This window comes from Chelonoidis abingdonii, chromosome 3 (assembly GCF_003597395.2).
Source record: "Chelonoidis abingdonii isolate Lonesome George chromosome 3, CheloAbing_2.0, whole genome shotgun sequence".
NCBI lineage: Eukaryota > Metazoa > Chordata > Testudines > Testudinidae > Chelonoidis > Chelonoidis abingdonii.
Genome location: NC_133771.1, coordinates 185,713,034 through 185,727,223, shown reverse-complemented (window position 1 = coordinate 185,727,223; position 14,190 = coordinate 185,713,034). Strand labels below are relative to the sequence as shown.

The following is a 14,190-nucleotide window of genomic DNA, read 5'->3' as shown; positions in this document are numbered from 1 at the left end:
TAAATAGAGACACCTTGGATATGGTGTTGTAACTGAGAGTAGATACCAACTCTGAAAAAGGAGCTGCAATGCTTTCTTTAAAAAAAAAAAAATAATACATATAATTGTATAAGACCCCGAATTTTTAACTGAATACAGGCTAAATCATTCTTGCTTTATTCATGTGAGTAATCCTTACCAACAGGAGATGTCCAAGTGAAGTCAGTGGGAGTGTGCATAAGAATAAGGCAAGCAGGAGTTAGCCTCATATGTGCAGACTTAAAAATTACCAATTAATACATTTATTAAGAACAACAGAATAGTAGAAAATTGGTTTGTCTCTGATACCATTCCTGCCAAGGTCTGAAATCAGGGTCTGTTTCCCCTGCAACTTGAATTGCTCTAAGACTCAGAGTGCTGTAAAACATGCTGCTGCTCCTTGTTATGTCTTTGGACCTGATCCTGTATGGTGCTTACAGACACCTTAAATAACCTAAATGAGGGGCCATGGGTTATTAGAGTTATCATTTTTGCAGTGGAAATGCAAAGCCCTGTGTGACGAGTTGTCACTCCCAGGATGCAGTCTGGGAGCTGTGGGAACCTCTTTGCCCCCAAACCATACAGCTGGGCTGGTCCTCCTCACACTGCTCTGCTGGTAATTCAGCCAGTCTCTCCAGGCCTTGTTATCACCCAAAACACCAGCAGGTGGCACCACACACTCAGCTGAGCTACCTGAGTGCTTTAATTAAGCCACTCAGCTCCCCAGCTTTGCACCCTTGCTGGAGTATAAACCCAGAATTATACCATCTTGCTCCACAGGGTTCTGTGCAATGCAAGCTCATTAATATAGTTGCTTCCTCCTCGATGTGGGAAAGATATGCAACAGCCTTTGTTTACAGAGCTGAGATTTTCCCAAACACATCACTCAAAACACCCTGATTAAGATAAATCATTAAACAAGTTTATTAACTACAGAAAGATAGATTTTAAGTGATAGGAATCAGATCAAAGCAGATTATTTAGCAAATAAACAAAAAACCACAAAGTAAGCCTAACATACTAGATAGATAGGTTTTGAATTAGCTATTTCTCACCCTGGCTGATGATACAAGCAGTCCAACAAGTTTCCATACACAGGCTAGAAATACCTTTAGCCTGGGATCAGCACTTCCCCCAGTTCAGTCTTTGTTCCTCAGGTATTTCCAGGTGTTCTTGTGTGGGGAATGAGGCCCCCAGATGATGTCACTCTCCACCTTATATAGTTTTTCCATGGGGTGGGAAGTGGGAACACTTTGTTCCAAGCTAAGTTCCCAGCCCAGTTTTTGGTAAAGTACAGGTACCAAAATGGAATTGTCATGTGGTCTGGTCACATGCCATGGCATGTCTTGCTGAGTCATAGCAGCTATTACTCATAGGCTGGTTGAAACAAGACTAAGCTCTTCCATTGTCCATTATCTTTGTTGATGAACCATTAGCAGTGGCTAGCTTCTTCATTGTTGTATCTGAAAGGCTAGGTGTGGATGTTACCCAGAGTAAGCACATTTGAAATACAGATACATAATCAATATTCATAACTTCAGATACAAAGATGATTCATGCACACAAATAGGATAATCATATTTGGCAAATCATAACTTTTCCAGTGAGACCTCACATGACCCATCTTGTACAAAATACATCATCATTATGCCATAATCATATCATAATATCACTATGATGAATATGGGGTGCAGTGTTACACTCTGAACTCAGATTTTGGCAGGAAATGCATTTCAGCAGTTCACCTCTCAAATACATATCCCTAGTGCTTTTGGTTCAGCACATATATTCTGTAAACATTCTGGGGTGTCAGACAATTTTTCCGTGTTCCTTTCTCCAGTAAAGCATTTCAGTTCACCTTTAATATTAGAATGATGAAAACTAGATTGTTTTAAATGCCAGGGCTTTGCAAAAGTGATTCCACGAGTAAATGTGATGAGAAATTTGAGAGCGAGCCTGCAGTAGCACCACAACATTTTTGCATACAGCAAATCTTCTTGGTTGTTACCATAACCTTATTCAACTTTTCTTTTCTTTTCGTTTGTTTTTGTTTTTTTTATTATGGAATCTTTTTATAACACATTAATCTTCACCATTTGCATGTTGATCTCTTAATGAGAGCTTTCTAGCCTATAATTTAATGAACCACACGTTGCAATACGTCAGACACACACCAGTTTTGCTATTTGTAACAGAGTTGATATAAGCTGCTGAAATTTAGATTTCAAAAGAGTATCTTAGCAAAGGTGACTGATGGACTGTTTTCCAACAATTGTACTTTTATAATAATTTATCTTTTCACGTCATGATGCATGTCTTTTCTTTTCTTTTGTCAGGATAACAACATATAGCTTCTTAATCCCTTTTAAATTTCTGTATACAAATATACACAAATGTTCTGGTGGATTCCATGCACCAGTATTGGGTCTCTGTGCCTTTAAAAGTATTACAGTACTCATAAAGCTTAGCTGCGTCTTTAGACTTGCCAGACCAGGAAGGCTTTACATGTATTCTGGCTAAAAATAAGTTATTTAGGTAGATAATAATTTTTAGTTCATATCATTAGGGTTAAATATATAAGTTTTGCTTTACTGTCAAGAAAAATGATTAAAATCATAATGTCAGACACTAAGGGAGTATAATGTTTTTACCTGTTAATTATGACTAAGATCTCAAAATTATCTTTGAAAGAACAGTTTATTAGCTGTAATTTATTTGTCTTTGAGTTGTAGTGCAGAGACTCAAGTTGATGAACTGAATGTAATATTGCTTCATGCACTTTGAAAATCAAAGGGATGTTTCTAATCATGTCACCAGCTGTCATATTGCATGTCACAGTTGTGATTTAAATACCTCATGAATAGTAGCTCGCCACTAAAGTACTTGCAACTAACCTCCCATAAACAGTCACAATGAAGAAAAATGTATTTGTGTGTGTTAACTGTTTTGTTATTGTAACAGTACAGTTTGCTATTAATGTTTGTCCTCTGTTGTGTTATTTCTGCATGCTCATAGCATGTTTTCATTAAAGTTTATTTAGCTCCTCTTTTTTTTTTTTTTTCTTATTTTCATGGCACATACTTGGTATAAATATTTGTCGTCCACATGCAGATTTATTTTGCTTGTCTTCTGTTCATTGTGGATAACATATAAAAAATAAAATTATGCTACAAAAATTTCCATTAAAGAGCATCCAATGAGCTTTTCATAGTCCTAGCATAACTGTAGTGTTTTAGTTTGCATATGCATTTTGGTTTTTATTTCAATCCAGTAATTAAAATTAATAGCTAAATTGTAAGTGGAAATAGAAGTTCAGGGACTGGTTAGGTAATTAAAATGGACAGTTATCATTTAAAACAACAGGTTTGCAAATTGCAGCAGTGAGTTATTTTTTTATCTCTTCCATAAAAATGTTCTAACTAGATGTGCAGTGGCTGTACTGAAAAACTTCTCTATTTTGCCTACAATGAGTAGATATGGGTACCTCCATATTTGTGATATTCTCATATCCTTCCTATACTTACTATGGGAAGTAAGTTGAATCTTGCAAATACTGAGGTTAGATTATAGGTAGTTTTACGTAGTTATATAAGGCTGTTGGCAAGTATTTAAGTTACCATCATCCACTGTAATGTACAGTTTACACACATGCCCAGTAATTCTGGTTCTTCATTTAAACGTCATGCAGTCTCACTGTATAGATCTGTCAATTTAGAAATAAGAATTTGTTTCAAGAACAGTAATTAAGCTGTCACTAGCCAAGTAGCATTTTGCTTAGGGCCCCCTACGCCCCCCTTTTTTTTTTCAACATGATGAACCAGGATATTAGCTTGCTTTGTTATAACATCCATTTCCTGGTAACCATCCTGGCAGCATCAGGATACTCATCCACCAGTCTTTTTTCCTATAGCACATTTTATTTTATTTTGATACTTGATTAAAAGTGGCAGATGTTAATGACCCAATTTGCAGAATAAACTCTGCCACTGCTTTACTAAGGCCACATCTACTCTACAAACTAGGGGTGTGATTCGCAGCTTGTGGACACATACTTGTGCTAGTTCAATGTAGAAACAGTCATGTAGCCATGGTAGCACAGTCATCAGCCACATAGCTTAGCTCTGCTGAGTACAAACGTGTCTGAAATGGGTGGGTACATGTTCCGCACAGCTTAGCCATGCTACACCTGCCCATGCACTATGAGTACACTGCTACTTATCCTCATGCTAGTTCTCATTGAGCTAGCATGTGTATGCAAGCTGGGACCCGTATCCTTAGCTCATAGTGTAGACGTAGCCTAAAGGTGTAAAATGCTGACAGGAAATAGATAGAACCATAATCCAGGATGGACATTTTCAAGTAGCACTTGTTTTCCAATAAACTAGATCAGCGGCTTTCAAGCTATGGGTCGGGACCCCAAAGTGGGTTGCGACCTCATTTTAATGGGATTGCCAGGGCTAGCTCAGACTTGCTGGGGCCCGGGACCAAAGCCCGAGCCCTACCATCTGGGATCAAAGCTGAAGCCTGAGTCCCACCGCCTAGGGCTGAAGCCAAAACCCAAGGCCCTGGGTGGTGGGTCTCAGGTTACAGGCCCCCTGCCTTGGGCAGAAGCCCTGAGGCTTAAGCTTCTCTCTGCTCCCTCCTCCCCCCTTCCCTCCCAGGCCAGTGGGGCTCTGACTTTGGTCCAGCCACCCAGGGCAGCTGGGCTCAGGCTTTGGTCCCCTCTGCTGAGGTTGTGCAATGATTTTTGTTGTCAGGAGGAGGTCTCGGTGCAAGAAAGTGTGAGAAACCCTGAACTAAATTGTAGGGTTGTACATCTTTAGAGGCATAGTCCTATTAATTGAATATGCCTGAAATGTAATGTGAGTTGTGATTCTTTCCCTGTTTCAGTGATATAATGTATATACTCTGAAAATGTAGTTTGTTTAAAGGCAGTTAACCAATCCTTCCCATATTCATAACAAGTTTATACTTGAATTTTTCTAGGGTTCAGTATACGATGTACAATGATCTAAGATATAATAATTCACAGTTGACAGACATGAAAAGTTCTAGCAAAGGGAGGTCTGATTTGTAGTTCATTGCCTAATAATTCTGCTGCTTTTGACTTGTTCAGCCCCTGTGCAACAGTGGGAATGTCTTTAATTATTGTGCCATTTGCAAATGCTTGCATAAAAATGGTACAGAATGTTTGTAATCTACTAGAGCATTAGCAGCAATGAGCTTTAGTAACTTGCTAATAACAATACCAGACACTCCTTGTGTAACCTGTGGGCTGCTACCAAAGGCTCTACACGTCAAAGTAATGGTACAGGAAAAAGTAAAACTGGAACAAAGCTGCATTGCAAAAGCACACTAGCCATTAGGATTCCAATTTAAATGATTTTTGGATGAATGGCTCCTGAAGACGTCGACAGCTTGACCAGTCAGAGCTGCTGGAAACTTGGCTGCTCTCTAGGCTATCTCGAACGCAGTGCAGCAGGCAACGCGATCAACAAAGCAAGTGATGGGCAAGGCCTTGGTTCTGTCTTTGTTTGGGGGTAAATAGCTGTGTGATGTTGAGTGACTGTGGTGGTTTCCAGTTCCTTTAACATAAATCCAATCCACCTAATAATGAAGTGTGTAACAGACTTCGATAAATTGACGTTTGACCTCTCACATTTTCCCTGTCTTTAAGATCCAAATCCTAACTGGGATGATGGACATGAAATGCATGGTGTTATCTTCCTAATTTCTGCATGTTTTGATTATGTGCTATCTGGGATCTGGGGAGAGAGAGCATTTACAGAAACCAAGCAATTTTGCAGCATACATTAAAGTTGTGTTTTTGTGAATGCTCCTGGACAGTTCTGATTGTATTTTCTGTTTTACTTGTAATTTAATAGATGTTTATAATTTATATTAAACTTAAAACAGTAAAATTATAAATATATGTAAGGTGGCTGATGTCTATAACTAATTATTCCTCTAATGTTTACAGAAGTGTGATTGTTACTGTTGCAAGTCTTTGAGTACTTAGCAATGGGATGAAATGCTCTCATTTTAGGATTGACAATATATAAAATAATATGGATTGATTAACAGAACAAAGTGCAGTAAAACTCACACTGATGTTTAGCTCCTTTTATTTTTCCTGTTTTTTTTTTTCATCTGTAAAATGGGTACTAATCCATTCATAAGTCTAATTTCCTCGGCCTTCTGTGTCTCCATGGGGGGTATGAAAGTGATTTTACTGGATTGTCTTACTGTATAGATAAAATGTACACTCAGCCACATTGTGCAAGATAGAAAATTAACTCTAAGATGTTGTAGCTTTGTGTGGCCTCTAGCTGAATGTTTTTTCCACTGTTCCTAGATGGCAGAAAATGTGGAAACAAATGAAATGGTCAATGGAGCTGCAGAACAGAGGACAAGTTCAAAAGAGTCTAGTCCTGTTCCTTCCCCAACTGCAGACCGCAAAGCCAAGACTGCCATTCAGGCTCAGACTGCAGCTACCCTACCAACCAAAACACAAGAGACTCCTTCAGCTCAGATGGAGGGCTTTTTGCATCGTAAACATGAGTGGGAGACACATAACAAGAAAGCCTCAAACCGGTAAAGTAGCCAACTTTTAATGCAAATAAGTTTTACATCCAAATATACATTGAGATTACTAAACATCATTATTTGTACTACATAGCCCCTGGAAGCCTCAGTCAACATTAAGGCCCCATTGTGCTAGGTGATGCACAAACACATGGTAAAAGATAGTTCCTCCTTGTAAGAGCTTACTGGCTAAATAGAGAAGACAAAGGATGGAGAAAGGAATTTTATTGTGTTCTCTTACTGATGGGGAATTGAGGTACAGGGAAATTAAGTGATGTGCCCAAGGTCACGCAAGAAGTCTGTGGCAGAGCTGGGAATTGAATCCAGATCTCCTGAGTCCCGGTGTAGTACCTCCATTACAAGCCCACGGGGAAGAAAAAAATGTTCAAGTGTGGTACTAGAAGCATCCACGTTTTTAGTTGTTTGCAGTGTAGATGGAAGGTGTTAATTACAATCTGCTCAAAGTGTGGGTTGAAGTAAGATTTGTATGTACTGGTTGATTTAATTTGTAAGGGCCTTTTTCTGCAGTCCCCATACAAGGAACACTCCCATTGAAAGTTTTATCTTTGTGAGGAAGCAGAATCTGGTCCTATATGTCCATTGAGGGGAAACACTGGGAAAGCCATAACTATAATTTGCCTGGAAAATAAAGTGTTATCTGAATCGTGCTGTAGCTCATCACTCCCTACTACTAAAGGAGTGAACTGTTGGGTTGCAGCCAAGGGGGCAAAGATTTGAATTACAGTAAAATGGCTGTCTTTGTCCTTTTACCTAGAGTCCCACGTCACATGGAAAAATGATATTTGTGCTGTGACTGCTGTTGAGGAAAAAGTTTTTCCACGGAGTTGAGATTCTGCAGGAATGTGTCAAACTATAAAACTTGATGTAGATAGTTAGGTCGGGTATTAATAATATTCAAGGAGACCTGCTTCTAGTATTCCTTTCTTTTTACAACCATGTTACAGAAGGAGGTAATAATTACTGCTACAGAGTGTATACAAGAGTCAAGAATTATATATACAATTCATCCATAATCTTATAACACAATGAAAACTCCCTCTACAAGAACAAGTACTCATTAAAAGGTCAAGCAGTTTCTCTCTCAAGTATGTAAACTGCCTATCTTCCAAACAATACTCCCACTCTTAGGGTATGCTAATTTGGTATATGCAAGAGCTGTAGAAATCTCTGTTCCATTTGGCAGAAGATCAATACTTTTGTCTTGAAACAGCACTTGCACGAGAAAATTCTCAGCCTGCAGTTATGAGGGCGATACATGTTTTGCTACCTCCCCAGACTGAGTTGGTGTTCATTTTATAAATGTATAAAGATGATTGTACTTGATTAAGTCAGTTTCATGGTTCGTTGAAGAGAATTAGACTTACACATGCTTTGATTGCTTTCTCTTTCTTGAAGATCCTGGCACAACATGTACTGTGTTATAAACAACCAAGAGATGGGCTTCTACAAAGATTCCAAGGCTGCTGCTTCTGGCATTCCCTACCACAGTGAGATCCCCATCAGCTTGAAAGAAGCAGTCTGTGAAATAGCGGTTGATTACAAAAAGAAGAAACACGTGTTCAAGCTAAGGTATGATTGTTGAAGCACCATTCTGGGAAAGGAAAGATTTTATTGCAGAGCACGTTCTCTCCCTGACAAACAGTTCCCAGTCCTACAAGGTGCTGACTGCCCTCATCTTCCCTTAAAGGCACAAGGATTTGAGGGCACTCAGCCGCCAGCCCACAGTCTGGAAACTGGCCCTTTAACATGTAGAACAAGATTTATTTTTTTTAGTTCCTTAATAGGCAGAGAAGCTAAGTTCAGCTTCACTGATAGTTTAGTTCATTATTATGGGTGAAATTCTGCCACCCTTACTCATATGAGCATTCACTAAAGTTCTACTCACGTGAGTCAGTGCTACCCAATGTAGAATAACTGGGCACCTCTTTATTTAAGTTAAACAGAACTATGACAGTGCAAGCTACTTCCTTACGTGGGCCCAGTCTCATCAGGGTATTTTAGCATGTGCCCAACTTTAAGCAGGTGTCCACTTTACAGCATTTAATAAAGGTGTTAACTAATGACCACGTTGCTGCCCTGCACAAGCTCTTTCCTTCCATGATGTCACCATAGATCTCATGGCGGTTCCATGATGACGTCTGGAGCAGGAGAACCTGATACCATGTATGCCTCTACGATGTCTAGCTAGTGATAGCTTGAGTACCCTGAGCCCTGGGTGCTTCAGTTGAAGGTAGACAAACAAGGAGCCCGATCTTCTTTTGATTCGGTGTGCTTGATATAGATCTTCAGTGCTCTTCGAACATCTAAAGTGTGTGACAACTTTTCTTTTGGGTGCTGTGGGTTTGGACAGAATAAAGGGAGGATGATTTTCTATGAAGCATGGAAAGATTAAATCACTTTAAGCAAGAATGATTCTTGGATTCTTAGCACTGTCTTCTCATCAAGGAACACACAGTGGGGTTCCTGCATGGATAAAGCTGCCAGTTCAGAAATAAATTTAGCAGACCTTATGGTGACCAGAAAACAGGTTTTGATGGACAGATAGAATGAAGATATTGATATCAGTGGCTCAAAAGGGTGGGTGGTTAGGGATTTTAATACCAGTGGTAAGTCCTACTTAGGAATGGTTGGCCTGATCACAAGTTTAGCCAGTCTGACTGTTCTCACAAATCTGGATACCTTGTTTTTGTCAAGGAACCAGAGAATCTTGTGACTAGGATACTACTTATAGCTGGTGTGCTATAGTGCTGGGATGAATCTCTTGTCTGTGACTTCCTGAAGAAAATCCAGGATAACTGGGATAGCAGGATCCTTGGGATTTTTGTTGTGCTCTTGTCACCACAAGCTAAACCTAATCCAGATGGAGAAGTAGACCTTCCGTGTTGAAGCTAACCCGGAGTATTATAGAGTTCCAGTCATTCTGAAGGATAGTCGTAGCTTAGTTAATGTTTCCCTCTCATTAACTAGGTGGTCAGCTATAGACATTCTGGGTCTGGATGGAGGAATGGGCTTTAGTAAAGAATGTCTGGGCCTACTGGTAGCTGGGTGGTGCCAATTTCAGTTCTGTTAGATTGGAGAACCATGGTCTGCTTAACCAGTGCAGAGTGAGGACTATCAGCTTTGCTTCTTCTGACCTTATCTTCTGGATGACCTTTCCTAGAAGTGGAAAGGGCACAAATGCATATATCAGGCCTTGTGAAGGAGCATCCATCCCCATTTGGGTCTGCTTCCCTGGTGAAATACTTCAGTCTCATTTTGTTTTTGTGACTGGCAGGTCAACTGCCAGAAGGCCAAACTTGTGCAAAATCAGAGTGAAGGCATTCTGATTTGGCACCATTCTGAGTTGTTGACTGTGCATCTGCTGGGTCATTCTGTCTTTTGGTTCATCTCTCTTTTTATATGTATTGCTTTTATGGAACAGAGAATTCTCTCTGCCCATTCCATTGTCTCCATTGCTTCTGCATGTACGGTTATACTCTTAATTGTTAATGTACACCACAGTGGTCATGTTGTCTGACTGGACCAGAACACGTTCATCCTCTAGGTAGTTCTGGAACCTCAGTGGGACTAGCTTGACAGCTCTGAGCTCCAGTAGGTTGATGCTCTGGTTCCTTTCCCTGAGGTTCTTGGCGCCTTGCACTGTTCTGTGCCTCTGATGCACACCCCATCACACCAGGTTGACATCAGTTGTGAGTACCTGTGGATCTGTTAGACAAATAGGAAGATCCTTACAGACATTCTGTGGGATTGTTGAGCACCTGCTTTGGAACCAGGACTGGATCTTGGATGCATTGTGGTGAATGGCTCCATTTATTCAGGGGAGAGGCCTAGAGGCACTTGATATGGGACTTTGTTATGGGACTTAGGAATCACATGGGTGATTCCTATCCAAGAAACCAGCAGGGGACATGGCTAGCGTAGGCTGTGCGTTACCTTTGAAATGCAGACAGGAAGGGAATAACCTATACATATCAGAATTGTGGGAGATGCTAAGTTGCAGAAAACTATAATAAACAGTTTATGCATTTGAGTCTTCATTGCCTGCAAAATATCTCAGCCCTTTGAAAACAGCTGCAGCCAATTAACGTCAGCTGAGGGGCAGAGAATACATCACACGGTGTAACTGTCTGAGATGGCCGCATTATTTATTTATTTTTTATTTATTCTTGCACATTATAAAACTGCAAACAGTCATGCAGGTCATCACAAATGTCTGCATGTAAAACCTTTGTATAACAGGACAGTTTCACATATTCTGTACAGAAAAATACCTTAGAAATGTTCTTGAGTTTTATAAAATTCTTTAGGGACTGTTCTTGATATCCCTTTAGTTCCCATTAGTCCCAACTGTAGAAACATTTCTGTACAGATAAATACAAATATTACATGTTTAAACCTCTAAACTATACCTTGAATAGGTTTTTTATATGTAAAATAAAACAAAGTTCAATATCTCTTGGTATAGAGTGCCATTTATATCCCCAGAAGATCATGAGATATTGAACCTTAAACCTGTCACTAGCCCAGGTTTGAATATGGCCCATCCTGCACTTCAGGGCAGGTTGTTTTTGTTTTTATATGACAGCTTCTCAGAATTAAAAATGTTGGTAATGATCCTAAAGAACATGGATTAGTGGGCGGAGTGCAAGCCAGGTGATTACAGGTGCATGGAAAATACAGCTTATCACACGGTTGTGTTATTTATCACTCTGTCATTTAGTCCCATTTACCTCAATGGGATTGACTGCTTGAGAAAATGAAGCAGGATTTGGACCCGTGTATTATTAGGCTAATATATGTGGTGGTTGTTTTTAATTGCAGATTAACTGATGGCAATGAGTATCTCTTCCAAGCCAAAGATGATGTAAGTTTCTTTGTTTGTTTGTTTGCTGGTTTTAACTGTATTGCTGTCATATTCTAGTATACTGACATACACTAAGAAAAGAGAAATGGTTTAGATATTAAGGGGTACATTCTCAGCCTCCGTCTTGCATGCATGTCCATGTACCTGCAGGTCCGCAAAGTGATGTTGGAATTTGCTCCTTCAAAACCCATCAGGACAGAAGGACTTTCAAGGTGCAAGTTGTAATACTTGTGTCCATGAAGGGGTTAGGTTTCTGTTTGTTTTTAAAGCACACATGCAGATTTTTTCATCAGCAAAGTGCAAGTGCATGGCACATGAGTGGCAGCTGAGTAAAGGCCTGGTTGAAAAATTGATGCTAAATTATGACTTGGGATCATGTTCTCTTTAATTTTCTACTTCTGTCTCAATTACCTTTTTGAAATGTTGTTTGAATGATAGAAAACAGTATGAGCTGACGTGTTGATTCCTACATTTTAACTTTGATGTTTGTTGAAGGAGGAAATGAATACATGGATTCAGGCCATCACATCAGCTATCTCCTCTGACAAAATTGAAGTGTCTCCAAGTACACAAAGCACTCCAGCTTCTAGTCGTGCCCAAACCCTGCCAGCCAGCGTTACAATAACCAGCGAATCCAGTCCTGGCAAGCGGGAGAAAGACAAAGAGAAAGACAAAGAAAAGAGATTCAGCCTTTTTGGCAAAAAGAAATGAATTCTGTCTCCACACACTGCACTTCTGATCTTTTCAGTGGAATTCCAGCATGCAAGCTCAGAACCAATACATTACTCTCTGTGCCTAATGTTCCTCAATATGATTTAATTTTTATTATTTATAGAGCATTAAAAAACCCATTACAAATGTATGAGGTGCATTGGGCAGCTTCTGTATGAGAGGGAGGACCAGGTTTTGTTTTTGTTTTTTTAATGGAATTAATGTAGATTAGATCTTAATATTTAAACTGTTCCTCAATTTTGTGAGGCTGTCTTGGAAAAGAACCCACATCCTGTGCTATTGGTATGCAAGGCAGCGGTGCTTACAAATTTACTGTGCACATCAAAGACAAATGTACAAATTTTCAACCATGTTCACTTCCATTTAAGATGGTTATGCTGAGTCTTGACTAATAGAGCCTCCCATTACAAGTCTAACTTTATTAAAATAGTGTATTATCTTTGCTGTAACAGAGTGCAGATACGCATTAACTTACGGACAAACCATTTGTATCCTGGCATCAGTTATTAACACAATGTGAAGCTTTTCTGCATCAAGTACAACAGTTAAGAATGTTGGTATACAAGAAGGATTTAGCATACTGATACAGTTTTAAATCTGAAATTTCAATTTTTTTTTGCTGAAATACATTATATTGTATGCTTCAGATAATTCTAGTACAAAGTATAATAAGACTAGATGTATAATGAACCCTTTAAAATCATTGATAAATGTAAAAGTGAAACTGAAGCATTTACTGGAGGGAAAAAAAAGTAATGTTACTCAAATGGTTACTTGCTTGTCAGCTACAGCACTGTGTGTTATAATTTTGCTACATTATCTTGCTATTTGATACATAGTGTGCATTTCTCTGTCACTGTAACTATTGTAATGAAAAAAAATTCATCTTACTGCACAATCAAAAATTACATTTAATAGGAATGAACTTTCAATGACTGGGCCTGTAGTCAGAGTAGTACTGGAACTGGCTTTCAGTTGTATGGAACTGTACCTCTAAAACTTTTACCTATCTGTTAAATATATGCTATGTCATTAAATGCTTTTAAAACTAAACATCTTGGTAGTTTTTTATTTCGTTTCAGAGCCTGTCAAATAGTAATTCTGAGATATGAGCAAAAGTAAAAGTAATTCAAAATGACACTTTTCCTTTGTAGTGACGGTAATGGGCTTTTTAAAATATATTTTATTTCTGTTGTGTGCGTGAAATTCCATATAGGATAATTCTCATGGAAGTACAACAACAACAAAGAGCTCAAGGGAGATCAAGGGGAAAGGTGCTGAGGAGGGGAAGCATAAGGAATAGCCCTCTTACAAAATACTGGACAATTTGTTTCGTTTATTAAAGTAGATCCATCAGAATCAGTGTGACTATGCTTAGTAAAACAGGCTGTAATTTAGTTACTGTAATTTATTATTAGATCCATTCCATTTAATTTCATATTCCTTAATGTCAAATCTTTTTCTAAATACAGATTCTCTTGAGATAAAGTCATAATTAAATTTACAAGTTCTTTCAAGGCTCTGTGTTCCAACACAGTACATAAAACAAAAAAATGATCTAAAATGTGTAAAATATTGATGTTATATTTCTAATGCAATTGACATCTGGATCCAAAGCTAGATATTTCTATGGATTTATCATTTATGTATACAATGTGGCATTAGCTTTCTCAGTCTTCTCTTCTGGTGAGAGAGGCTGATACGTTCTGAGTAATTAAGGATATTCATGAAGTTGGAGGCCATTCAGAGCAGCCAGCTAATCCCAGCTGATATGAGGGGACAATTTGTAAGAGTTCAGTGAAAAACAAAGACTCAATTTTTAAATAAAATGCATTTTGAATGTAATTTTAGACAGTAAACAGATTTAGTGTAAAACACCCACAAGGTGTTTTCAAACCTAAATCTCCTTAACATGCAGGTAATATAATGTCAATGTCTTAATCCCTTTCACTGAAAACTAGTGTATCATG

General features: G+C 38.7%; 1 protein-coding gene across 2 annotated transcripts in view; it reads left to right on the top strand.

Moving 5' to 3' along the window:
* The window catches only part of SPTBN1 (spectrin beta, non-erythrocytic 1), a 145,170-nt gene extending 132,209 nt beyond the window's left edge, over window positions 1-12,961 (top strand). For both annotated transcript variants that reach the window (XM_032771742.2, XM_032771743.2), the window contains exons 32-35: window positions 6,374-6,612; window positions 8,020-8,193; window positions 11,446-11,488; window positions 11,984-12,961. In XM_032771742.2, the coding sequence (XP_032627633.1) occupies window positions 6,374-6,612; window positions 8,020-8,193; window positions 11,446-11,488; window positions 11,984-12,199 (672 nt within the window). In that variant the 3' untranslated portion in view covers window positions 12,200-12,961. The remainder of the gene's footprint in view (window positions 1-6,373; window positions 6,613-8,019; window positions 8,194-11,445; window positions 11,489-11,983) is intronic.
* Window positions 12,962-14,190: the final 1,229 nt, after the last annotated feature.